At 39.6% G+C, this 26,730-nt stretch overlaps 4 protein-coding genes across 9 annotated transcripts in view; 3 read left to right on the forward strand and 1 right to left on the reverse strand.

Moving 5' to 3' along the window:
* Window positions 1–15,906, forward strand: part of Kr-h1 (Kruppel homolog 1) — a 39,703-nt gene extending 23,797 nt beyond the window's left edge. For 2 of the 3 annotated variants that reach the window (XM_064698168.1, XM_064698167.1), the window contains exons 2-4: window positions 11,807–12,546; window positions 13,154–14,508; window positions 14,584–15,906. In XM_064698168.1, the coding sequence (XP_064554238.1) occupies window positions 11,824–12,546; window positions 13,154–14,508; window positions 14,584–14,965 (2,460 nt within the window). In that variant the 5' untranslated portion in view covers window positions 11,807–11,823 and the 3' untranslated portion in view covers window positions 14,966–15,906. Of the gene's footprint in view, window positions 1–10,073; window positions 10,231–11,806; window positions 12,547–13,153; window positions 14,509–14,583 lie in introns of those variants that run through there. The other variant, XM_064698166.1, reaches the window with a different exon arrangement.
* LOC135439456 (uncharacterized) lies at window positions 9,262–9,708 on the forward strand. The gene has a single exon (XM_064698197.1). It carries the CDS (start codon window positions 9,398–9,400, stop codon window positions 9,671–9,673), a length of 276 nt encoding a protein of 91 aa, XP_064554267.1. The 5' UTR covers window positions 9,262–9,397; the 3' UTR covers window positions 9,674–9,708.
* A 709-nt stretch (window positions 15,907–16,615) lies between the features above and the next one.
* Window positions 16,616–18,789, reverse strand: LOC135439459 (prolactin regulatory element-binding protein). The gene is made up of 4 exons (XM_064698199.1): window positions 18,367–18,789; window positions 17,311–18,255; window positions 17,084–17,246; window positions 16,616–17,020 (listed from the first exon to the last, which is right to left on the reverse strand). Exons 1-4 carry the CDS (start codon window positions 18,505–18,507, stop codon window positions 16,935–16,937), a joined length of 1,335 nt encoding a protein of 444 aa, XP_064554269.1. The 5' UTR covers window positions 18,508–18,789; the 3' UTR covers window positions 16,616–16,934.
* Window positions 18,790–18,845: 56 nt separating this feature from the next.
* LOC135439460 (uncharacterized) lies at window positions 18,846–22,271 on the forward strand. Of its 4 annotated transcripts, XM_064698200.1 has the most exons (6): window positions 18,846–19,397; window positions 21,067–21,257; window positions 21,318–21,480; window positions 21,544–21,643; window positions 21,713–21,898; window positions 21,964–22,271. In XM_064698200.1, exons 1-6 carry the CDS (start codon window positions 19,201–19,203, stop codon window positions 22,237–22,239), a joined length of 1,113 nt encoding a protein of 370 aa, XP_064554270.1. In that variant the 5' UTR covers window positions 18,846–19,200; the 3' UTR covers window positions 22,240–22,271. The 4 variants fall into 4 exon arrangements, with proteins under 4 accessions (XP_064554270.1, XP_064554272.1, XP_064554273.1 ...); XM_064698202.1 differs by lacking the exons at window positions 21,067–21,257; window positions 21,318–21,480; window positions 21,544–21,643; window positions 21,713–21,898; window positions 21,964–22,271 and adding exons at window positions 19,630–20,215; window positions 20,288–20,358; window positions 20,428–20,868; XM_064698203.1 differs by lacking the exons at window positions 21,067–21,257; window positions 21,318–21,480; window positions 21,544–21,643; window positions 21,713–21,898; window positions 21,964–22,271 and adding exons at window positions 19,663–20,215; window positions 20,288–20,358; window positions 20,428–20,868.
* The last annotated feature ends 4,459 nt before the right edge of the window (window positions 22,272–26,730 follow it).

Here is a 26,730-nt window from a genome sequence, read left to right on the forward strand (position 1 = left end):
TCGATCCGCCATATTTATAATACCCTATACGAACTGCTTATGAATAAAAAAAGGGTATATTGTTGCTTTTGCAACTGTATGTAAAAGGCAGAAGAAGACTTCTACGAATCTGGCTCTATAAAAAGCTCAATTTTAGAGCCTAACAGCTTATATATAATTAACGTGCACTTGCGTGTTATCGATATCGATAAATATCGATATTCAGCCGAGCGTTTGATCTTTTTTTGATGAAGAGCTCTAGATCTAGGTTCTGGAATCTAATAAGGTTATTTATATGTACATATATTATATATCCTCGTCTGGTTCTATAAGTTTTTATATAATTAACGAGCATATGCCTGTTATCGAAATCGATAAATATCGATATTTATCTAGAGCTCTAGATCTAGATTAGGCATCTTAGTTTTCATAGAGGGCAGGAATATTTCACTGTTTGCACACTAGGAGCCCAGCTACAGGGTATCTCCTAGTCTGCCCTCTTGTTGTTTTTTCTCTTCGTAACATTCACGTTAGTTTGGCTGTTGTTGTTACTGTAAGAATTCTTGAAAGTTCTTTGCCTGTATTTCCGCTTTATCATGATACTATATAAACATATGTATATACTTTAACCAAACGGTTTTTTGTTTTTTTGGGTTTATTTGTGAAATAATTTTCTATGTATAAAAAATTGTTGACCTTGGTTAACAATTTGCGCATGTATTGCTTATATAAAAAGCCGATATTTACTTATATCGCTTTCAGCTTTATATGGCATACATATGCATATGTACATATATATGAATGTATGTATGTACATCTATACATCTATACATACATATGTTTATTTCTTTGTTCTAATTGCCAATTCTGACTAAATAAAGTGAGCTGTCCCGTCATTCTATTGGTTTTCTGTTTGATTCATAGTGTTTTTGTGCTCTGTGGTCAGGTTTTTTTTATTTTTTTTTTTATTTTGTATATTTTTTGTGAATTGTGAAATCGCTGATTTGTGTTTTTTTTTCGCTTAGTAACGGCGCATAGACCTATGTATTATCGTCACTTTCGTGGAAATTTTAAAAATCACTTTTTAGAATTAAAGATGTCAACGGGGTCCTATGCATGGTATATTTCGCAAATGTATGTACGAATGTGTGAATATGTTTAGAATGTTAAGAATGCCTTTTCATACAAATTCTCTGAAAGTCTCCAGGGAATTTTATAAACAAATGCATATACATATATGTAGGTATTTTTGTTTAGTTTCGTTCACAGAACACAAATATGTACATACATATACTATATGTACATATGTACATTCCCAATTCCATTTTCAATGCTGCGCAACAGGATTTTGGAAAATTTACACGTTTTATATTATCTTAATATATTTATATGTACATACATATATCTTGGAATTTTTCAAACATCTTTCCTAAACATTCTGGGTTTTCCGTAATTGCATTTACTTATGTACTTCTACATAATTATGTATGTATGTACATGCATACATACATACGTACATCTCCAATAATTAACCTTGACTTCAAAATATCCTTGTTTTCAATTACAGGCCGCCATTTTACTTTGTTCTCATACAACAATACATTTTACATATGTATGTAGTTTTAACAGAATTCATCGATACTCGCACGCACACGCACACTCGTGCAATGTACCAACACAGGCCTATAGGCATAACACTTTGAAGCCATATGCATGCACAAAGCATTGCTGTTGCGCTTTGCTCGGCGTCGCTGCTGGCGTCGCTGCTGCTGCACATTAATAAAGCAAATGGTGGACACAGCTTTTGCATTCGATTGCCTGCCTCTGCCACTACTTGTGTGTACGTGTGTGTGTGTGGGCAAGTGCTGCTGTCCTTCGTTTGGGCAAGCAACAATAACGACTGCAAAAAAAATGTTTGCCAAGTTCAAGGACAGTTGCAGCGGCGTCGTCGCTTTTTGACGCTGGCGTTGGCTGTACGCGTGCATTGCAGAAGCTCTCCGACTCTCACTCTCATTTTCGCCCCACACCCTTTCTCACACACACACACACACACACACACTTACTTGCTCTCCCTCTCTGTCTCTCTTCGCTGTTGTAGCCTTTAGCATGCTTGCGTTTGTTATGCGCATTTAATTTTCAATTTGTTCACTGTACCGAACTTCATTTGAAGGCCACATCGCAGTCGCAGTTGCTGCTGTTTAAATTCAAGTTCAAGGCGCAGCTGTAGCTGCTACATACATACATACATACATATATGCATGCTGTCTCTTTCTAATGCAATTAACATTTGCCTACTATGTAAATGCTGTTTGTTTTTTTTTTTCCTATTTCCCACAGCATCGTGCCCGATCAGTTAGCTAATGCATATGCATATATGTATGTGTGTATAAACAGTTATGCCTTAGGCTTGGTCAGTATTTCGAGCATCAGTTCTAAAGCTTTTGCCCTTTACCAAGTCACAGATTCTAATAAAAAAAAGTTGTTTTTTATAAGCTTAGTGCGAGGCTTTGTCGTCAAACAACCTGCAAAACGGGTTTTGCCGAAAAAAAAGTAGAATGTACATACATATTTACATATGTATGTGTGCATACTTGTATATACTTCTGCAGCAAACAAACTGGTATTTGCTTATGTACATTTAAAATGTATCTACAGGATATTGCATTGATAGTTGATAACAGGTGATGCGTTGCCATAAGCAATGATATAGGAATACATTTATTTTCTGCTGTTGAATTTAGTTATACAAATTAGTGGTAGTTATAAAGTTTAAGCGCTTCGGCTAAGGGCATGTTTTTAATTTACAACTGATTATCTGCATTCCTTATGATGTTCAACTTTCCGCTTAGCGAGTGCAACTTATCTTAAGTTCTTGCCAATCCCCCAAGTACATATATTATATATATTGCGGCATATGTATGTATATTGATTACCCATACACGCCCAGCTGCAACGCCCCCAAAAATTAAATCATAATGTTATTTTCATTACCGGAAACTCGGCAATATCCGCCCGCCCCTCCCCCTCCTGCTCCCAGCTCCTTTCACTTGCCCATATGTGTACATATATTTTCTTATATGTCATGCTTATTTACATTTGCAAACTTGTTTTTTTTTTTGCTTCCCCCCCCCTCAAGTGCTTGTAAATTCTGGAACCACTCCTCGCTTGATTTTTTTCGATATGTCATATTATAAATATACATTCAATATAATTATTTAACAACAATAATAATATAAAATGCAAATACAATATGTCTGCTGCACTGTCTCTCACTCTCTCGCTCACTCGCTCTCTCTCCATCTTTGTTACCCTTTTTCGGTAATGCAGCGAACAAAGAAGAAGTTCAATTCGGCACGTATAAAAAAAAGCGGCGAAAGAAAAAAAAACACTTGTGCATGCCGCCTCTTTTTCGGCTGTCGTCTCCGTTTCGAATTATTTGTTAAATGTGTGTGTGTGTGTGTGTGTGTGCGTGTACAGATGCATACATATGTACATATTTATTTTGAGGTTTCCACAAATTTTTATGTATTGACTGAGGTTGTTGTTGTTGCTGTTTTTGTTGTGTCGATCCAGGCGACAGCCGAGACAACACGATCCCAGCCCCGGCAGCAGCTGAAATTTCGACTCTGGCTGGAAGCTTCACATTTCTTTTTATACACACACACACACGCACACGCATGTGAGTGTAAACATGTTCACTTTGTTTTCGGATTTCTTTTCTTTACATTTTTCGAAAATATATACAAAAAAAATGAGCTTTTCGTAGGTTGTTGACCCTTTTGTGTGGCGAGCGCGGAATGAGGTTGCTTTGTCGCCGCTTGGACTTGCGCTGAGCGCAGCGTCTTTTCGTGCTATCAAAATGTAAATGAAATTTAGTAATTTTGTAACTATTGTCGATGAAAATGCCCAGCATATGCACTATTCCAGATTATTTAACAAGCGCTTGAAAAAAGTATGCAATGCAAATTTTTGCAACGTTCACATGCATACACTTACGCACACACACATGCGCATAGAAACCCCCATTAGCAGCAGAAAACTGCACTGCGCTGCTAGCGTCCACAGCGACGCTAGCGTCAGCTGCAGGCAGCGTACAACGGCAGCGACAGCGGCAGCAGCGCAATCTCACACTCCACACGAAACGTTCTCTCACACTCTCTCGCCTGCATATCGCTCGTGTGCTTTGCTCGTCGTTTTGTCATGAACTTGAACTACACGTGGAGGGCGTGCAAGTGTTTTCGACAGCACATTGCCTGGTGGCTGGCGTTTTACATTGCTTTCGCGTGCGCGTCCATAAGGAGGCCGTGCATTTGTTTTCAACACCATCCGCAGCAGGCAATGCGCAACTGTCGCTGTCGCTGTGTGCATGTGTTTGTGTGTTTGTATTAATTGTATATGCAGTGAGTAAGCACGTTGCCCGTTGTTGTTGTTGTTGCGAATTGCAGGCTGGACTGTGGGCGGATGGCAAGGTGACTGGAAAGAGAGACAGCTACAGCTAAATGAAAGGGAAGCGCTTGCATGTGGGGCTGCTGCCACTGCGAAAGTGAAATTCTCCTTGTGGGGGTTGTTTTTGCTGCAGCCTTGATTTCCTTTCGCCTTCTACCTTGACATGGAAAATAGTTAAGTGCACAAACTAACGCAAAAAAAATAAATAAAAATCGTTATTGCAATGACAAATTGCGTCAAATTTTATTATCTGACTAACTAACTGCCGCAAAACTGTTTAGTCATGCTGTTATGAAAAGTCGAATATTAAAGTTATTATTTTAATTTGCACACGCGCCGCTATAACAGCTACCTACCAAACAGCCACCCCCCCTCCGTTGCCTATTAGAACATCAGCCGTAGCCGTACACGTTCAGTACGTCGCGTCTTGTCTCGCTGCCGGCGCGACGCGTCGTTTTGACCTAGGCCAACCGCTAGGCTATATACATATGTATGTATATACATACATACATATAATTTGTTGGATTGATGCCCTCTCTCCTTTTGCCTCCGCTCGCTCAATCGCTTGCTCGCTTACACCAAGGTATACATGTACGCACACATACATAGGCACACCTATGCGTGTATATGTGTAGGTGTCCTCTGCTGACGCTTCTGTTAATCTCTTCGTCTAGACCTTCGCAACTTTTTGCGGACACTGGAAATGCACATCCTTCAAACGGTATTGAGATTTTATAAATTGACTTTTAATTGAACTTTTTAATTATTCTTATTAAAGATTGTTGTGGAAGGCACTTGAGCAGTTATAGACGTAATTATGATACGATAAAAATTTGAATTTCTGTAGGTCAAATTAAAAACAAATTAATGGAAACTATAATTTAAGTCTTAAACTTAGATTTAAAAAAGCTGAAATTCAAAGAATATTTAAAAAGAATAAAATCATAAATTATATTATTTTCAATTCTGATTACTGGAATAACAGTCCGTCTGGGTATTTCCAGAAACATGCGCAAAGTTCCCGGTCACACGATTCTTCTCTTATCACTATCTTATCGGTCATGACAGTTTCGTTTTTTTTTTTATAGTGCGTCCCTGAAAAGCTTCCGCAACAAAATTTCATTCAGTAGTTTTCCCACATTAAAATTTCAACTAGACTAAACAAAAAAAAAACGGGAAAAAAAAAACTTAATGAATACGCCAGGCGAATTCTATCTTATCGCGAACGTAGCAAAAATTTTAAATTGAAAGCTCAAATAGAAAAAAAAAACAACAACAACAGCAACAATAAGAAAAAGAGTTTATTGTAATGGATACGCCAGACAAATCGCAAGAAAATATGTAAACAAATCACTGAGACTGCGACAGACAGAGAAAGGCAAGGGGAAAGAGAGCGAGAGGGAGAGAGAGAGAGACAGAGCGAGAAAAGCTAACAATTTGCTTCTATTTAAATGTTCATTGACCTCCCAAAAAAGCAACATAGACTCTATGGCACACAGAGTACATACCCATACATACACATATATGTATTTATATGTATATATGTATATATGTAAATATGTCTGTTTGTATTCGTAGAGCTGTGTGCTGAGGGTCTGGGTCTCGGCTATTTTGAGGAGCACTCACTAATTGCTTGAAATTGTGGGATTTATGCGTTGTAGCTTAAAGAGCTAATGCATATTTTAAGTGGATTGAAGTCTTATTTGTGTATAAAACATATATATAAAATATAAAAGACCTAAATCAATTATAATACAAAATATATTCCTTAGACTAGAGCTTTACTTAAGTATAACTCAGTCGTAATACTAGGTATATCTTTAAAAGAATATATCGTTTCGATATTTGTCAATTTCAACTTCAATTCCAATATTTTCCATTTTTATGATCATAAAACAATCGGTTGATATTCCTTTAATCTATACGTATATATATAAATTCTTCATATATATTCTTTCTATATATATATCAATTCTTCATATATATTCTATATATATATATATTCTTCTTCAACATCTCCTTCTCTATAAATATAGCCCATTAAAACTTACAATAACACTATTAAATTCGAGCGAGTCTTATAACAAGGGGGCTTTTTTTTCCCATAAAATCTGAAGTTTTAGTTCACATAATGCCAGCTGTTATTATCAGATATCAATATCAATTGCATTTGTCTGTGTATACAACTAAATTTCTAATAATTCTTTTTTTTTTTTTCCTGACTAATACTCTGACGAAAATTTACAATTAACATTTAATAGATTTAAAAGTTAAAAGAGACTGTTTCTATTATATTCCTAGTGAAGTTTTCAGAGCTAATTCCAATTAACTTCTGATATAATAAGCTTTAAATTATAGAAATTTTGATATAACACCAATTAAACAGCATAAAAAAATTATAATTGGGTAAATTAATAGAACTTTTTAATTTCCCATTTGTATTATCTGTTCAAAAATCTCACTTGTCTGCATAAATTTTCCACATTTTTGTAGCTCTCATCTTTTATGCTCTCTCTGACTCGACTCTCGCGTCGCTAACGCTCTTTCATCTTTCGCTCTCATCATCAGCTATGAGTCGCTTAACTGATCTATCCAACATATGTACATACATACTTAGCTGTCCAGACGGCGCTCGATCTGTTCCAAGACCAGTTTCAAGCGCGTTGCGCTCTATTTCTGAGCTATCCCAACAAAAATAACGGTAAACAGCTTGATTTCAAACGAAACATACGAGCATTTCCCAGCACTAAATGTGCGAGTGGGTACACGTACACCTAACAAGTGTCAAGAGGGGTGTGTGGGAGGGGGCGAGTGGGGGAGGGGTGGAGGGGGCAGCAGATTTACACGATCATTGACCGAGCTCTTATTGTGCGCCGCTTGTCGTGCTTTTAACCTCATAAATAGATAAAAAAGAAAAAAATAATTTTGGTGTGTTTCTTTTTGGTTTACCTTCAAAGCGAAGTATGAAATAGAGCAAGAATGGGAAAGAGCGCAAAAGAGAGAGAGCGAGAGGGCGAGAGAGAGAGAGAGAGAGATCATACATGCACACTTGCACACATACATATTTATATGTATTTAATTTCGTTTCGACAGACACACGAAAATAGTTTTTGTGTCGAATGTTAATGAACTTTTGCGCCAGTTTAACGAATTGTGTGAGGCACAGTCCAACAAACACACACACACACATGCAGAGTGTAAACAACAACAAAAAAACATGAAAAAGTTTTTTGAACTTGCGTGCATCAAAAAAATTATTCGTTTTTTTTTACCATTGGATTTTTCATGCTTTTGGCGCTTTTCAAATTTCAAGTTGTCGAAGGTGGAAATGATCATCAAATATTGATTCTACTTAAAGAACTGTTCTTAATAAGAATGAGAAGAATCTGTAATTTTATTTATATTGATTTTTTGAGATTCGTGCAAGTTCAAAGATTTTTTAGCTTAATTTTAAATTACCCAAAAAGTGTTTTAATAATTATAGTTTTTATTATTTTAATACGAATCTTTAGATTATTTTGATTATCAGTGATTTATTAATAGCTTCTTCTTCTCCTTCTTCTTTTTTATTATTGAGACTTTGACATGGCAATCGAAAAAAAGTGTTATATATAACATATGCGATCGGTAATCTACAAGTGCTCTACCCTATTTCAAACCTATTGCGCTAGGCCCGTCCGTCCAGTCGTATCTAATCTAATCAACTGATTTGCAAAAATGTTCGCAATTTACATAGTATTTTAGTCGCTTTAACTTTTATGTCATCGTTACTATTTCTGGCGCTCTTAAATAATGTCTGTATACATGTATATATCTATTTGAATGATATTTATAAAGGGTATTATGTAGATTAATGTATCAAATTCAGCATGACTCAGTTGAAAATCAAAATGTTGCCAAATGATGGTATACTTTTTTTTTTTGTTTGCCAATATGATAAGACTTGGAGTTGGATGAGTCATAGCAGTCGTTCATATGTTTTTGCTCAAATAATATGCGACTTCATATAACTCGTATTTTCCTAGTAATATGTTTCTCGACTCACATCAAGAAAGTACTCCCATAATTTCCCTTTTAAGTTGCATTAACTTGTTTGGTTTTATTCTAACAATCTCCAACAAAGAAGCTCAAATAAGAAACTACTCAAAGAGTCAATACTCAGAAACTCCCATAATTTCCTTTCAAGTTTCTCTCTTTTAATTTATCTCTTAACAATCCCTAACAAATTAGCTCAAATAATATCCCACTTTATATAGCGTTGCTCGTATTTTCCTAGTCATATGTTTCTCGACTCACATAAAAAAAGTACTCCCGTAATTTCCCTTTTAAATTGCCCTTACTGTTTGCTTCTACTCTTAATATCCCTAACAGAGTAGCTCAAATATGAAAATAGCTCAAATATTTAAAGAACCGTAATTTCCCACTCAAGTAGCTCATACTCGTTTGCTTTCACTCTAACAATCTCCAACAAAGTAGCTCAAATAAGAAACCAATCACAGAAATTTCCCACTCAAGTTGTCCGTGATTGTTTGCTCTCACTCGCTCAATCTGTAACAAAGTAGCTCAAAAAAGAGACTAGCTCAAATTGGAAACCACTCAAATAATTTCCCGCTCAACATAATTCGGTTAAAATACCATAAACTCGCTTTTCCAAATTGAATGCGCGTCGCGCACTTGGGAAATTTGTTGTTCATATCACAGATCAATGGGCCGACGTCTCATGTTGGTGGTGGTTGCTTTTTTTTTCTTCTGTTCTTGGTCTGGTTTTGGGTTTGGGTTCGGGCTCTCGGCATACTTTTCGGCAACTCACCCACCAGTCTCCGGTGCACCATCAAACGTAGAACTTCGCGTGCGGCAATGTGAACTCTGCACACTCCTCGCCTCCCACTTGAGTTGTGCGTGTGTACGTGCGTGTGTGTGCCTGCATGTATGTGTGTGCGTGTGTGTGTGTGTGCATGAGTGGAGCTCTAAAATGACCGATTTCCCAATGAACGATATACTAAGATCGTTTAGAAAAATGCGCATGCATAAGAGCTCCGGTCAAGGCAGTCACCTGATTCCGCATCATCAACATCATCATCAACAACATCATCAACATCATCATCATCATCAGCAGCAGCCCCAAAACTATCCGCACTATCAACAGCCGCCAGTTCAACAGTCGAAAGATCTGAAAAAGATTATCAAAATTATCAAAAAGAGTGTTATTAAGCAAAAAATTACGCGAAAAATGAAAATTGTTGTCTAAAGTTTTACGAACAAGAAAGTGCAAAAGAAAATATATATACAACTATAAGTAAATACAATAAAAATATATATAGTAAATATATATATATATATAATAAAGATATGTCATAAAAAGAATTCAAATAAAATACGCCTAGAACTTAAGACTGTCGCTATACAAATTAAAACTCAGGACTGATTAACATAAAACAGTACAAAAAACAACAACAACGAAAAAGTCTGAACTCAAGAACTTTATAATACTATATAATATACCCAAAAAGATCTCCGAGCACAAAGATAACCTAAGACTAAAAATGGACTGCTTCAAAACTTTGGACTAGAAACGCAAAACTAGACTGCAAAAAAAAAACACGAAAATCAAATATTGTACATCTTTAGTTTTGGGCATAAAAAAGTAACTATTATCGGACGCTATGACGGAGCGGCCCAATGAGAAAAAGACTTGGGGGACCAAGCAAAATTGGATTAAGGATGCGCTTAACAAATCCGGCACGGAACTACTCGATGTATCCAAAACTAAGGCTAAACTAGCGCCAAAGAAAACAAATGGCAAAGGTAAAAAACAAAAAAAACAAGCCGGGAAAAACTTTGCCATAAGCGGCCCCCCAACCACCACAAAGCGTACGCCATTTTGTTTTGGTATACGAAGTTCAGTTTTTCATGTTTGTATAAGGGGAGAGAGGGGGGGTGTGTGTGGGGGAGCAAATCAAAATAACAAACAAAAGAGAGGAGTCGAAAATGCCGGTTTCCGAGCTTACAAGATGCAAAAAAAATCCCAAAATTAGGGAAATTTTCAAAAAAAACCCCGCATTTACCGTTCATTCTATTGCGTAGTTCGGGCGAAAATAAACCCCCCCACCCTGCCTCTCTCTCTTTTTCTTTGACACTCCTCGAAGTGCTTACCCCTCAAGCTTATGCGTTTTCCTTTCTATTTTTTTTTTTTTTTGGTGAAAACTTGGGCCGGCAATAACAGAAAATTGCGTAGTTCGAGTGCGTAGGGTGGTTTTTCCAGTTGTTGTTGTTGCTGTTGTTGGTGGCGAGGGGGGTCCCCCACCCTTAATGGGTTTTTCCCAACCACCAAGCAAGTTAATGCGCGGCTACCTTTTGGGCTTTTGCGTTGTTACTCATCGCTGGCTCTGCCAAGGAAAATGCGTAATGCAGGTTGTCAAGTTCTTAGACAAGACCAAGTCCAAGTCCAGGGTTGCAAACACCTCGAAAGACTCTCAAATCCTCTCTAGATTGGCTAACAACTCTCGTCATACGCTTTGAATTGACTATTGGAAAGTTCAATGAACAGAATCAAATAGGGTTTTCTTTTAAGAGAAGCTATAACATTTGTGAAGACTGTGCACAGTTTGCAAATCTTTTCTTTTCTTTAAATAATTATTTTGTTTTAATTAAATTTTTTTAATAAGTATATTAATAAGTAAATTATTTAAGATTAGTTTACTGTTGTTAGGGATTTTTTTTTAAAATTTAAATTAAAATTTATTTTATTATATATTTAGAAGATATATTTAATATTTTAAATTGTTTAATTAAATATTCAAAGCTAATACATTTTATTTACACTTATTATAAATTTAGAGTTTTTATAGCATATACATTAATTTAAAATATTTTTTAATATTCTTGTAGGTTTTTTTAATAATTTTATATTATAGTTTATTATTAATATATATTATATTTTTTATGTTATAATAATTTTAAATAGTGTTTTCTTTGAGTGAATTTGATTAATAAAAAATTTGTATTTTTAGGATATTTTTATTTTTATAAATTATATTACATTAGTTAATATTATATTTTTTATAATTTATAATAATGTTTAATAGAGATTTATATTTTTTAGTATTTGATTTATTTTAAATTTTTATTAATTTTAAAGGTTTTTTTGCTGCATTTAGGGTAGTATATTTTTGTACTTATATTATTTTTTAATTTTTATATATTCTATTTTTTTATGTTATGTTAAATTTTAATAGATATTTATATTTTTTAAGTGTATTATTTAATAATATATTTTAAGTGTGTTGAATAGATTGAAAATCTTTTAAAAATTTCTTATTTTATTCAAATTAAATTAACTTATATTAACTTTCTGCTTCCCCTTGCCCTCATCTATTTGCAGATTCATCCACAGCCAACATGGTCTACTATCCCGCTAATCAGCTGCTTATAAAGACGGAGCAGCCCAGTCAGACGCAATTCTGCCTGCAGACGCCACTCACCGCAACGAGCGGTGGCGGCATTGGTGTTGCGCCACCTGGCGGTCAGCATGAGCACTACGAGCTATTGCAGACGCCGCAGCAGCGCCAATTGCAACAGCTGCAACAGCAACAGCAGCAGCAACAACAACAACAGCAACAGCAACTTGCCAGCTATCAATTGGCCCTGCAACAACAACAACATGAAAGTATTACAACAACAACAACAGAAGCAACTACAGCAGCAGCAGCAGCAGCAACAACAACAACAACCACACAGCAGCGCATCAAAACAGAGCTGCCCTTGGCCTATGGCTCAGCGGCGACAACTAAAACGCTTGCCACGCCCCGCAAGCCCAACATCAACAAGCCGCAGTTCAAGTGCGAGCAGTGCGGCATGACCTTTGGCAGCAAATCGGCGCACACCTCGCACACGAAATCGCACGCGAAGAATGCGGATCTCGCACTGGGCCTTAAGGGGGGTGTCACAATGGGCGCCAGCAGCAGCAGCTCCGGCATGCAGCCGATCGAGCTGAACGAGGCGGGCCTGCCGCTGGGCATACCCAAGAGTCCGACCATCAAGCCGCTGGCCAATGTGGCCGCCGGCGCCGATCCCTATCAGTGCAATGTGTGCCAGAAGACATTTGCGGTGCCCGCGCGTTTGGTAAGTGTCATAACTAGCTCGTCTAAATGGGGTTAGCCTGGGAGAGGGGTGGTGTGGGGGGTGTTCTTTAAAATAATGAATTTCCTCTTTTTCACCCATTTTCCGCACGTTCGCGCGGATTTGCCAAAACTAAAAAAACTCTGCAAATGTGCTTGCAAATAATTCACTTTTTGGCATAAAAACTTTCACGTACATTTCCACCGAGATGGGTGGAATTGTCGAACGACCGTTAAGCGGCTTTGCAAATAATTTTTACATAAATCTTTAAAAACAACTTTCAAATTGTTCGAAAACAAGAAAACGTCATCTTGCTGATTTAACCCATTTTCCACTCTTACGGGTGGATTTGTCATTTCCACTTAAACGAAATCCCGCTCTAAGTCACGCAATTTCTTTTGTGATATAACCGATTGCAATTGTTTAACGCATAATACGTAAAGAAAAAACAAACTGATTTTCAGAGATTTCACTTATTTTCCACTCATAAGGGTGATTTTTAACTAAAAATCTAGAATTATTAACAGTATGAATTTAAATATGCTTTTAGTTAGTGTGGTAGAGTAAGAAGAGCTCCACTCATGCCTAATCCAATTGTTAATTTTTGCAGATCCGCCATTACAGGACGCACACGGGCGAGCGTCCATTTGAGTGCGAGTTCTGTCACAAGCTGTTCAGCGTTAAGGAGAATCTGCAGGTGCATCGGCGCATCCATACGAAGGAGCGACCGTACAAGTGCGACGTATGCGAACGCGCCTTTGAGCATTCCGGAAAACTGCATCGCCACATGCGCATCCATACGGGCGAACGGCCGCACAAGTGTTCCGTCTGCGAGAAGACATTCATCCAGTCCGGCCAGCTGGTTATCCATATGCGCACGCACACCGGCGAGAAGCCATACAAATGCCCGGAGCCCGGCTGCGGCAAGGGCTTCACCTGCTCCAAACAGCTGAAGGTGCACTCGCGCACCCACACCGGCGAGAAGCCCTACCATTGTGACATCTGCTTCCGTGACTTTGGCTACAATCATGTGCTCAAGCTGCATCGTGTCCAGCATTACGGCGCCAAGTGCTACAAGTGCACCATTTGCGACGAGACCTTCAAGAATAAGAAGGAGATGGAGGCGCACATCAAGGGCCATGCCAATGAGCTGCCCGAGGATGAGGTGGAGGCCGCGACAGCCGTGGCAGCAGCAGCAGCAGCGGCATCAGCAGCAGCAGTTGCCGTTGCCAGCAGCGTTTCCAACTCATCCATAGCCAGCAATTCGGAGAGCAGCAACAATTCGCCGCCTTCATCGCCGCCGGCCGTCAAGAAGTCGCGTCAGCCGCGCAGCATTAAAGCAGCTGCAGCAGCAGCCGCGCCGCTTTCGCCCGGCTCCGTCTCGTCCATATACTCGCCGGGCAGCAGTCAGGCCTCGACGCCGCCACAATATCTGGCCGCCACATCGGCGCCAAACGAGCCGGATGCACTGAGTCGCGATAGCGGCGTCGCCAGCGCCCCACAGCTGCTCTCCGGCTATGCGGACGAGGAGCTGCCCACGGACCTGAGCATGCAGCAGCAGCAGCAGCCGGAGCCGCAAATGATCTACTATCAGCCCAGTCTAGTGGAGCTGCAGCCAAGCACGCCCGCGCCCGGGCCCGCGCCTGCGCCCTCCGGCCTGTCCGCGCTGCTGCAGGCGGCCAGCATGGCGCGGGACGAACACGCCGACGATGACAATGACAACGATGAGGATGTGCAGGCGGCTGCCCTGCAAATGATGCAGCTGCGACGCGGTCATGCGGCCACGCCACAGATACAACCACAGTCCCAATCCCAATCCCAATCGCAGCCCACTTTGCATGTGAGCGATCTGGCGGCCAACTATGATGACACGCACGAGGCGAATGTGCTCATCGAGCACTTCAAACGCGGCGATTTGGCGCGTCATGGACTGCACAAGGGCTACGTGCCGGTGCCCATGTATGAGTAAGTAGCAGCAGCTGCCAATCCGACACGAAAGCCCTTTATTAACTGAATCTCTCTCTTCCGCACACACAACAGATCTGCCCTGCCCAATGCGGACATAGTGCGTCGCGTTGAGGCGGCCATTGGACTACGCTCCAGCACCGAATCGCCGGAGCGCAGCTCCTCGCCCGAAAGCGATTCCCTGATGATGGCCGATCGCAATGTGCTGACCCTGCCGCTGCGCAAGCGCAAGCACTACATGAACGAGACCGAGGCCAGCAGCGTTGTTGTCGGCGGCGGCGGCGGCGGCGGCAGCAGCGGGGGCAACAATGGTGCAGCGGGCGGCGTCAACGAGGCGGCGGCGGCAACAATGGCCACAGCACCAAATGCCACAACAGATGTTGCCGCCAATGCTGCCGGCGCCGGCGCCAAGGTGATGCGCATGAGCTCTGTCATCCAGTTTGCCAAGGCCACGTAGTGGGAGCAGCGGCAGCGGCAGCAGCAGCGGCAGCGGCAGCGGCAACCAATCAGCATAAAGACTGTTCAATAAATTCTAACTGAAATTAGTTTTAGTTTAAAAATTTAATGTTTAAATTGCATGCAGCAAACCCACGTCAATGTTTGTGTTTGTTTTCTTTTCTAAGCAGCGAGAAATGCCAAAAGTATTATACAAAAAAAAAAAAGAAATATGTTTTTAAACAAAAAGAAGAAAAACAACAAAAATTAATTGTCCTATTACGTTTATATACCTTTAATATGTGTATTTTGTTAAATGTTTCGTATATATTTTTTTTTTAATTTTTAATTTGTGCGTTATGTTTTTCGTTCAAGTCACACTGCAACAATTGGCATTGCACTTTAAATTTAAAGCAAAATCAACAATGAAATCCAACCGTAAAAAAAACAAAAACAACAACACATAACAATAATAAGCTACGTACATAATGAAATACATTTAAATATTTATGCTAATTAAGGCCATATTGGCAATATGCAGCAGCAGCAACTAAATACAATTAATATACAATACATACACATATAATTCTAAACTAAACCTACATATTACATATAACTGCAATTATATAATTATGTAACTAATGCGCGCCCATCAATTCATTATACTTTTAAGTAATCATCCAAAATCTAAATCAATTTGATATGCATTTTATATTTGATACAAGAAAACCCAAAAAAAAAAAAATAACACGCAACAAAATTCACTTGAAATGTAAATCACAACAATTTAATACACTATTTTACTATATGGAGAATAATGAACTGATAAGCAAAGAGCAAGCAAGCATAATTAAGTTTAAATTTAACACACACAAAAATCAACAAATAAAACACAAAAAAAAAAAAACAAAAATCTATGTAAAACGCATATTCATTGTGCGCCATAAATAATTTTTTGTAAACGCTAAGTAATATACATATAGTTATAAATTGTAGCATGAAATATTACAAGCAAGCGCAAGCGAAATAATAAAAAACCAAATTGCATAAAAATATAAAAGGAAAATTCAAATTCAAACAGGAACAGCAACAGGCGGTAAATGTAAAGTGATAAGGCCAAAGAGTGCCCATTGAGTAAAACTATTAACGTTTTCAGTGAACGGCAATTTTACGGTTACAGTGAATCGGAATGTTAAGGGGCTGTTAGTTTGGCCACGCTTGATTACCTGCGCGCGCGTGTGAAAAATTGTGAAAAATAAGTGTACAAACCAAAATAATTTATTAATGGAAGTGCTAAGCTTGTTTTTAACATATATACCAAGCAATCCTTATGTAATGTCGGAAAGTATCAAGTGTATGTGCGTTTTTGTAAGAATAAAAATGAAAACCTGCAAACAGGCGGGAAATGTAAAGTAAGTGAAGTGAGCGCTGCCAATTGGAGCAGACATGTCAACGTTTTCAGTGAACGGCAACCAACCAAATTGCAGCAATATATACGGTTGAGACTGTTAATTAACAGACGCTTAGAAAATAACGCGCGCGTTTGAAAGCTTTGAGAAAAATAAGTGAACTTTATTTTTAACGGCGATATTATTGCCTAACGGCGGGAATTAAGTCGTAAGTAAATATTCACAGTTTTTCGTTATGTATATTCCATTTATTGCTATATAACTGCAGTTCATTCACCTGTTTTAATTTATATTTTTTTATAATAATCAAATATCAATTCGATTGCAAGCTAGTTACTGTCATATAACAATTATGAACGATAAATTTGAGATAATCGAAGCAAAATTATGATACAATAACGAAAGCTACAGTGAGTGTAGGAGATAAGGCAGCCGACACAAAAAAACAACTATACACTTAAAATAATTAGTGGGAGCTAGGTTCGTGTAGGTGATGGTGAGGAGGGTGTAGCCTATTGCAAAACTAAACATTGTTTATGAACTAATAATGCAAATTGATTTAGCTGGTCGACCAGGCAGTCTTCAGATGCCAATATACGAGCAGAACACAAACACCACAAATATCATGACGATCATGAAGAGAATGGCAAGCCAAGCGGGAATTGTGCCTGCAAAGAAATGTTGCATGAGATTTGGTATTGATTTAGAGGGCATTTCCAAGAACTACTTACGCCGCTGCGGCAGGCTGTGTATGCAAACTTTATTGTCCACGGATATGGAGAGCACAGCTGCCTCGGTATCGCTGGAGATGGGCGGTCCCTCCTCGTTGGTAATGGGCAGAAACTGTAGTCCGGTCACAAACATTGAGTGAGCATGGGGAATGTGCAGCACACGCTGTAGTAGGCAAAGAAGACATGTTAAAGTCTAGTGCAAATTCTTTCGAAACGACGCCGCTCACCTGCAGACTAAACGCTATGTACATGGATACGCTGCCCGAGAACATGGTGCCCACGGCCACAAATCTGCCATCGTCCCTGACGGCCAGAGAGGACAGGCTCTCGTCAATGGGCACCGCGGCGCGCAGCTGACCGCTCGCGCAATCCCATTGCTGCAGATAGCCACGTTGCTTGCCCACCTTGCCGAATGGATTGGCAATGGTGTAGAGCCTGTAGTTATCCTTGTGCGCCTCCACGGTGCCATAGCGACAGCGCTTGAACAAATATTTGGCACCCTCTGGCGTTTGCCATTGCAGCTTGTGATGCTGCTTGCCCGTGCTCAGATCCCAAACGATGCCCTGCGCATCCTTCGAAATGCTCACAATATATTTGCAGTCGGGACTAAAGTCCAGATCATCGATTTCCTTAGTATGCGCCGCCAGCTGGGCGCTCAGCTTAATCTGTGGAAAGCTCCAGATGCGCAGCTGCCCGTCCGTGCCGCCCGTGGCCATCAGCTGTCCATTGCCACTGATGCGCACCACGCGCTGCAACGGCTCTGCGCTGCTCAGGAAATCCGTTTGCACCACATCCGCCGCTTGGATATCGAAATGCAGACGCTGGAACTGCTTTAGGATATCGTCAGCAGTGGCCGGTTTGTTGTTGCTGGGTCTGTTATGGCCATTGGGTAGCGCCTCCACGCCGGAATGTGATGCGCCCCGCTGCCGCACACCATTCTCATGCGGACGCTCGACTGGCGCTGGCTTTCTGTCCCGATCCGTTTCATCCTCGGATGCGATGCGTGGCTGAACGAAATACATTTGACAGTGCGCCTCCTGGCCGGCGCACAGATACGCTCGCCGTCCGCTGTTGCGAACCGCAAAATTCATGACCACATTGGCGCCCGTCTCGTGGCGCAGCACCTCCTCCGCACAAAAGTGGCTGCCATTGTGATACAGCTCGTAGATTTCCTAAACCAAAAGCCATAGTTAGAGAGCTGCATTTAACTGTGTTGAAGAGTGTGGTTCTTCTATATTTATGGCCCGCATAGTTGACCAATTTGATATAATCGACACACTTACAAAGCCATTTGCGACGCCTGTTTTGCTGGAACCGCCGCCGCCGGCAACCAAAATGTGGCGACTGGTGAGCATGTCCACCGCGTAGAGCGGAAAATTGACTCGCGCCAGCAGGCCGTCGCTGGGCCTGCGTGTGGGTGCCATTATCAATAATTAATAATTATCGAGCGTATTGTTTGTGCCTCTCTCTTTTGCTGGTTTCTTTTCGTTTTATCTGCAGCTCTGAGTCAGGCGCATTTAATGTGATAGACCGTTTTGCAGTTATTGTAGAAAATATAAATTTATATTAATTTTGTTGTTGTCAAACGTTTGCTTTCATATCCTAGTTGTTATTGTGAATTGTTTACTGTTTACACTACTAACATTTGTTAATTTTCTAATTTGTTTGTCGTGTCGGTGTCGTGAAAGTCGTCTAAAATCCACGTACACTTGACCCGATTCAGACATTCACTGGGCAGCGCAGCTGTTTGCCAGTCACAACGAAACGTACACAACAGTGTTAACAGCATGTTAAGTATTTAGTAGCGCATAAATTTAAGTGAAATAAGCATCGTATTATTATCTATTATTTTGTGCATATTGTATGATGTAAAATTTAATAAGCATTCTAAGCAATAACATCACATTTTATGCAAGTTGCAATCTTTAAGAAACAATTCAAACATTTGCGCACACAGATAAATGCACTGTTGCGTTTTTAACAGCGGCAGCTGTTTTCCATCGAAAACCTATCGAACTTTTACAGCCACACAGAAACTGCAGTATTGCATTTATGTTTTGCCAGTTTGTGCTCGAATTAGTTTTGCACAAGGCAAACAATAAATTCGATGTAATGCAATGACAAGCATTACAAAAACTCGTCGAAAGTTGGCGCATATGGACACAGATAAAAAAGCCGATCCGCTAACAGTGAACGATATGGAAATCGGGCCCATAAAAGTTGAGCAGGACACGAGCACAGATGATGAAAGCAACGAGGAGTCGGAGACGCCGGCTAAAATAGCCAGGACAACGGAGCAGCAGGAACCAAAGAAGTAAGTCAAGCAAAACAATACAATTATTGTTTATGGATCAGGCTTATGCGTACCACTTGCGAGCACGTCAGGTTTTCAACAGTTTGTGTGAAATATTCGGAAATATATTTCCCTCTAAGCAGTAGGTTGCAAAAAAAAGAGGATTTGCCTCAGACGTGCAGCATTTTTCCGATAACTCACAAGTTTAACAGCTGCCTATTTTATGCTCCGTTTTCTCATGTTCCTGGCAAAGTTCATGGCAGCTTTCTGCTGGATTTACTTTCAGCTGGATTTACTTTCTATGCGTTTTCCTTATCGTATTGTTAAACCAAACAAATCGCGTACGATAATTAATAAAGCAGGTCATAAAAATATAAATGACCAGGCTTGTAAATAAACAACAATAAACTGATTTTGATTGTTTATATTGTGATCTCAATTCAAAATTCAAATGTCCAGTGAAAAAATTAAAAAACGTGGTAAAAATTTCTCGCCGGAGGAAGAGCTAACACTTGTCGAGCTCGTCGAGGAGCGAAACGATGTGCTGAATAACAAAAAATCGGACGCCTTCACGTGGAAGCACAAGGAGGAGGTCTGGGCAGAGCTGACAAACAATTTCGTTGCCAAAACGGGAGTTCTGCGGGAATGGCGACAATTACGAGATAAATATCTACACATGAAACGCAGAGCCAAAGTGGAGCTGGCCAAAGAGCGGGCGCACAGCTTGCGGATGGGCGGTGAACCGGTCACGCCCATAGTATCCACGGTATCCGAGAAGATTGTGGCCATGATCGGAGATGCTGCACTGTGCCTCAAGCAAGCACTGGAGACAGATGGCCGTAAGTATCGTTTGTTTGTTGTGGAGAATGAAAGAGCATTGAAAAAGTTTAAATTACAAATTCATTCAACAGACACTCTGGAAAATGAGCACAGCTATGAGGCTGAGGAGGATTTATATGATATCGTTAGAGGGGATCATGATGTAAGGCACATCAAATAGAATTGTATATTGATTTTTTCTTTGCAAATTGAAATCATCTTTAAATTTTAGAATAACGATATTACGCTATCAGAAGATGATCTGACAAGCACGAGTTCCAGGTGGGCCACATGTAACACTGGCACCGTGCGCATTCCAATTCTCAAAAAGAAAATGCCGCAAAAAGTTCCTGAAACAAGCAAACGTAGCTTGGAGGAGGAAAAAGTGAAGCTGCTGCAGCTGCAGCAGAATTTCTGCAGATGCGAGAATGAGCGAGCGCAGGAAAAACACGATATGGAAATGCTCGAAAGACGCAGCAAGTTGGATGATGAGGCGCGAGAACGTAAACTGCGCATCGAGCTCTTGGAGATCGAAGTCAAACAGATAAAAGCCAAACTAGACTTTAAATAAGAGATAGAAAAGAAAGTATATTACATAAATATGCTGATGCTGACGTAAATTGAATACTGAATACAAAATTAGTAAACAAATAAACACAAATGTACTTTAGTTGACCACACGAAAATGTGATTTTAATTTAAGAAGATCTTGTATTTAAATGTGCATGCTATAGCTGCCTATTATACCAGATGCTTCTGCTGGCTAACTGGGTGGTAAACTTGCCATGCACCTGGATAAACGAGCATAAAGGCATTTGAATTGTAAGCTTGGGCAAATAAGTTACATTTATTAATTTCTTTTTGATACAAGGCGCCACAACCGTTCGGGCACATTGGAACGCAGAACCCGAATGAAGAATTTCACAATTGACGAAACAATTGCGCTAATTAAAGCCATCGAGGTGAGGCCAGTGATTTGGGACATGAATCATAAACAGCATTACGATGGATATACGGTTGGCCGTGCATGGCAGAGCGTCACCGCCGAACTGCACAAAGAAAGTAAATAATTAATAATTATGCTTGCGCATATTAAATCGACTATTAAATTGTCTGTTTTAGCAAAGGACTGCAGGTCTGCCTGGGCATCGCTGCGCGCCAGCTTTAAATACTATCAAAAGAGATTCAATTGCAGTCGCACAATAGCTGGTGCTCAAGCCAGCGAAGCCAATTGGGAGTTTGGTTCATATATGAAGTTTTTGCCCAATTTTACCAAGCACCGAGGGTAGGATTTATATACTTATTAAATAGACGCACCCTTCAATTTAAAAAAATATATTCATTATAGAATTATTGGGGACTCATCCTCTGAGTCCTGCAACGCGTCGCCTGCGAGCACACATGAAGACGACAGCAGTTCAACTTTTACATCGAATGCAAATTCATGTGTAAGATATGACGATAACAAACATAAACCAAATGAACGCACGTTTATTATAAATATTCGTTAACTTCAGGCTAAAATTCCACTGGAAAATATGCTGAAATTAAAAGGACCGAGAGAGTCACATAAACTAGACGATCCAATTGAGCTGCCTCTTCAAAATCATGAGAAAATACTGCCTCAAGGATTTCCACTGGCAAAACGATTTGCGAGTGAAGATGACAGCAGCTCCACGTTGACATCGTACAAGAATTTATGTGTAAGATATGACTCTATCTCAGATCATAAGAATGGACTTGTATTATAAATATTCTTTTACACCAGACACGATTCTCGCCAGAAAAGCTGCGCAAATCAAAAGGCGCGAGAAAGTCATATAAGCCGGATAATACGATTGAGGGATCGCTTAAAAAACCTGAGAAAATTGTGTTGCATCCACACTCATCTGCGAGTCCTTCCCAACTAACCTTGAGAAACCTGCCGGCTCTTCAGTACTGGGACAGCTTGTTGGGTAGATTGTCATCAACAGGAGCTCGAAATGCCGAAATGGCGGTGACAATGCTGCTGCTCGATCGAATCAGGACCGAGCAAAATCAATAGATAAAACTAATATTATTTCTTTTCCATTATTCAAGCTAGTTAAGAAAATTTTTATAATTTTATTGCTGAGTAGTACATGGCAAATTTGCCAGGCAGTTGCCAGCCTGCAAGCCATTCACAGCAAAACACAAACGTCAGTGTTACCAGCTTGCCGAATATTTTACAGTCTCGTATCGTATCCAACATAAGTATTATTTTAATATGTCTAGATGTCTAATATGTCAATATCCATTATATATATTGTATTTATATACAACAATGCATTAACTGCCTACAATTACTAACAAACTGAACAACAAATAGAATACCATTTGTAAGTATCTACTTTTGAAATAGTTTATATATTTTTTGTATTCTGTAGAGATATGTATTTTTTGTTTTATTAATAAAATACACCATCTCATTCTAATTTACAGTTTTTAACACATCAAATAAATGTTACTGAATAACATAATAACATATTTTTGAAATATGTGTTGATAGGTTTTTTTTCTCCCTCTCTTACAGTGACAGCTGATTGTTATCGATAATTTACTCGAGTTATCGAGCTGCACACAGCCGCCGAGAAATTGCAGTACTGCATTTGCGAATTCGCTGACAAAAACAAAGCATACGGGCTCCGCTGTGGCATTTAGTCGGTCGACAAATACTTGAGTGGTGAAAATCGAATAATGGCCAGCATAGCAAAAGCCCGCAAGATATTGCCGCACAATGACTGCGAGGATACGGATGACCCACTGGCGGCGGCGGCGCATCTCGACATTGGACCCATCAAAATTGAGCAGGACATAAGCACAGACTATGAGAGCAATGAGGAGACGGAGACGCCATCCAAGAAGACCCGCATCGAGCAAGATCGACCAAAGAAGTGAGTGAGAATTTAAGCTACCTACGTTACATACGTGTGCATTTGTATATAAACATATATCGAGCCTGATCGATCTGCAGTGCTGTCTCTTTGTAGTTGCAATTTCTAACATAGTCTACCAGTTGTGTTTCTATATATACATATATGCCCTCTATGCCTTTAATCATAGTTTAGTTGCGGATTTATTTCCCGTTTCGGTACGAATTTGCGGCAATGCAATTCCGCCAACTGTACCGTTTTCTAATTTCCGCCCTCATTTTGCCAAGTGAATCCACTTCTCTCTCAAATTTCTCTAGCTTGCCCTGGTGTATAATTAAACAATATTGATTTGCGTACATATATTTTCAAGAAAAAATGTGTGGCACACGTAAATTCGGTGCCGCCTTTGAATTGTTTTGGGGGTGGCATCAGGATAATAATTTGTGCGCACAGTGCTGTATAACGCCGTGACTAAATTGGCAACAACAAAATTGATGCAATATAATGTAAACATGTCGATCTGTCTATCTTTAATGTAGAGTTGTGTTATTTTATGTAAATAAATTGGTTGTGTAAACAAACAAACACTGTGCCCTGCTAAAAAATAAAAATAATATCTAAATAAAATAAAGTATTTGCTTTTGGCAATGTGCAACACTGCCAATGGCACAATTGATATAAATACAAAAAAAACTAACTATCAAAAATGTAAGTTAAATGTCAATTTCACGGTCTCATTTACTAACTACACTCAGTTTTTTTTCAGGCGCACACACAAAAACCGAGAGCAGGGCAATATACTCATCGCATTCATGACAAAACATCCGGACATTGCCAAAGGACTCTTCAAAGGCGAACGCTTTGTCGTCGATGCAAAATGGTGCAGTCTTTCAGTGGATTTGAACGCCGAGGGACCGCCATTCAAAAATGTATCTTCCTGGAAAAAGGTATTAAGGCAAATCAAAACAAATACAAATGAAAGAAGCACATATCTTGGACAGGCCGAAAATTAAATACCCTTGTCGAATTTGGTGAAGATATCTAGAAAAAAACCAAACTTTTTCCGTATTAAAACTCATTTTTCAACCGAAATACGATCTTAGAAAGATTTGGCTTAAGGAGGAAGTGAATGCAGGATTAGGTCAAGATATCATGACGAACTATAAAATTCATCATACCAGAACTTAATTTTCGACCGATTGTTCCTATGGCAGCTGTATGATATAGTACTCTGATCCGGCCGATTCCGACTGACTGCAACAGAAAGCTTATCAGCTGAGATACAAATTCCCATAGAAGCAGATAACATATCCTGAATATAGATACTTTCTGGATTTCGAGATGTCTCATAAATTAATGCATACATTATTTACAGGTCTGGTCGGACTGGAAGATATCCATTAAAAAGAAGCTATTGCACATTAAAAAGGACTCAGCTGGCATTGGAGGCGGTACCCAGCATGTGGTCCTAACGCCCGCCGAGGAGACAATTGCTCAATTGTGCGGCTTCTACGATAAGGTGGAAGTAGTTAGATGCGGCAAATCCTTTGGTTATCCCAGCGAGCACGACGACATGCCAAGTGCAAGGCCCGAGCGTCGTTATTCCTTTAGCGGTGCACCTAGCTTGCAGCCCACGGGCGACACGCTGGCCCAGTTGTGCGATTCCTATGAAATTGTCGACGTCTATGAGCGAAATAACAGCACATCCATGGACCTGCCCAAGAAATCAATCAAAGATAACGCTGACAAAGCGAAATGTGATCAATCCGCAGATTTGGATGAAGATGCTACGGACAAGAACCGCAAACGCAATCGGCACACGGAAAATCTGGAGGAGCTCTGTACTGCGCAAAATGCATTAATGACGCGCGTTGCCGATAGCTTGGACGCAATACGCTCCAACATGGCCGAGCAGACGAACGTAATGCTACAGCATTTCAAAAGAATGGAGGAAATCGAATTGAAAAAGCTGGAGGCGATCAAATGTTTTAAGAAATAGCATATTTTTATTGTCCTTAGTTAGTATTCTTCTTTTAATTATGTGTAAGCTTTTAATAAATTTGTACATTATTGCCAATTTTAAATGTATTGTTATAATAATTTGTATATATTTAGTTTTTAGACAGATGAGCATACAAATCTAATAGGTATATATAATAAGTTTATGTGTAAAAGTATGTATAAATTGATAAGTGCTTATATTTATAATAATATTTGCTTATTATAATTATGATTTTCCCTTTTGTTTTCCAGAATGGAAACGCCAAACGATATTTCGGAGAAAATACGAAACGGAACATACGTGCTCCTACCCAAGCGCATGGGCAGAAGCCCTGTTTGGGATCTATTTGCAGATGTACGCAAATCCGATGGCACCATTCTGGATGGTTATCTGTGTTGCCGTAAATGCAATCGACTCTTTAAATATGATGGCAAACATACATCAAATCTGAATCGGCATAGATGTTTCTATGTCGGCGTGGAGGACCATAAGCCCATAACAATAGAGGATAAGAAAGCAGCTCTTGAGGCTTGCGCTCAGTGGATAATTGCTGACTGCCGTCCCTATAGCATTATAGAAGGTGCTGGTTTTCATAAGCTGGCCAAGTTTCTTGTACAAATCGGCGCAAAATACGGTGAGAATATAAAAATAGATGATTTGCTACCCGAAGCGGGAACCATTTCACGCCAGCTGAACAAAACGGCGCAAATGAAAAAAACAGAGATGAAAGCATATTTGGAGCAGAGAATTGACAACAGAATTGAAGCCTCCGTCACCATGGACATGTGGACAGATATGTATGTAAAGCGTAATTTTCTATGTGCTAGTCTTCACTTTCAAAAAGACAACAGGCTGCAAAACATTGCACTCGGTATTAAGTCCATGGACTTGGGTCGAAAAAACGACGAAATCATTCTCAGTAAATTAAAAAATATGTTGGCCGAATTCGGCATCAAGGATCTTGATAAACTGATATTTGTAACTGAGAATGAAGACGAGAAAAGGAAACCTTTGTCTAATTTGACACGCATAAATTGTTCCAGCGAATTGCTTTCAAATGTTTTGGAGCTCGCGGAAGATGCCTCAAGCGAACTGAAGGGGATAATTCAAAATTGTAAAAAGCTGGTAAAATATTTTAAAAATTCGAATAGCTATCATAATTTACCATCAATATTGAGAAGTCCGTGCACGACACGTTGGAATTCAAATTTTGTTATGTTCAAATTTATAACAGAGCATTGGTTAAAAATAACAAAGATACTTGCGGACTCAAATCAAGATGCTCTACTTGGTGATATTAATATAAGCACAATTCAGTCCCTACTCAGATTATACCAAGATTTCGATACAATATCGCATAAATTACAGGACGCCAGTTATCCTTCGCTGTGCTTTGTCCTGCCATCGATAAACAAATTGAAAGTACTTTGTACAGTAGATCCGAATGATATTGCGGCAATTGCTGAGTTTAAACAAAATATTTTAAGTAACTTAAGTGTGTGGACTTCGAAGTTGAGTGTCTATCACCGAGTCGCTAATTTTTTATATCCACCCGCAAAGGAATACATAGAGGACAAGCACGAAGGGGCAAAAGCATTTTGCCGAAAAGAAATTTTAGAGCGTCTCAGCCTAAGCTCAAATA

The sequence above is a fragment of the Drosophila montana genome, unplaced genomic scaffold, assembly GCF_035044405.1.
Source record: "Drosophila montana isolate Dmon_TW-CO22-7 unplaced genomic scaffold, ASM3504440v1 contig_402_1, whole genome shotgun sequence".
In the NCBI taxonomy this organism is placed as follows: Eukaryota; Metazoa; Arthropoda; class Insecta; order Diptera; family Drosophilidae; genus Drosophila; species Drosophila montana.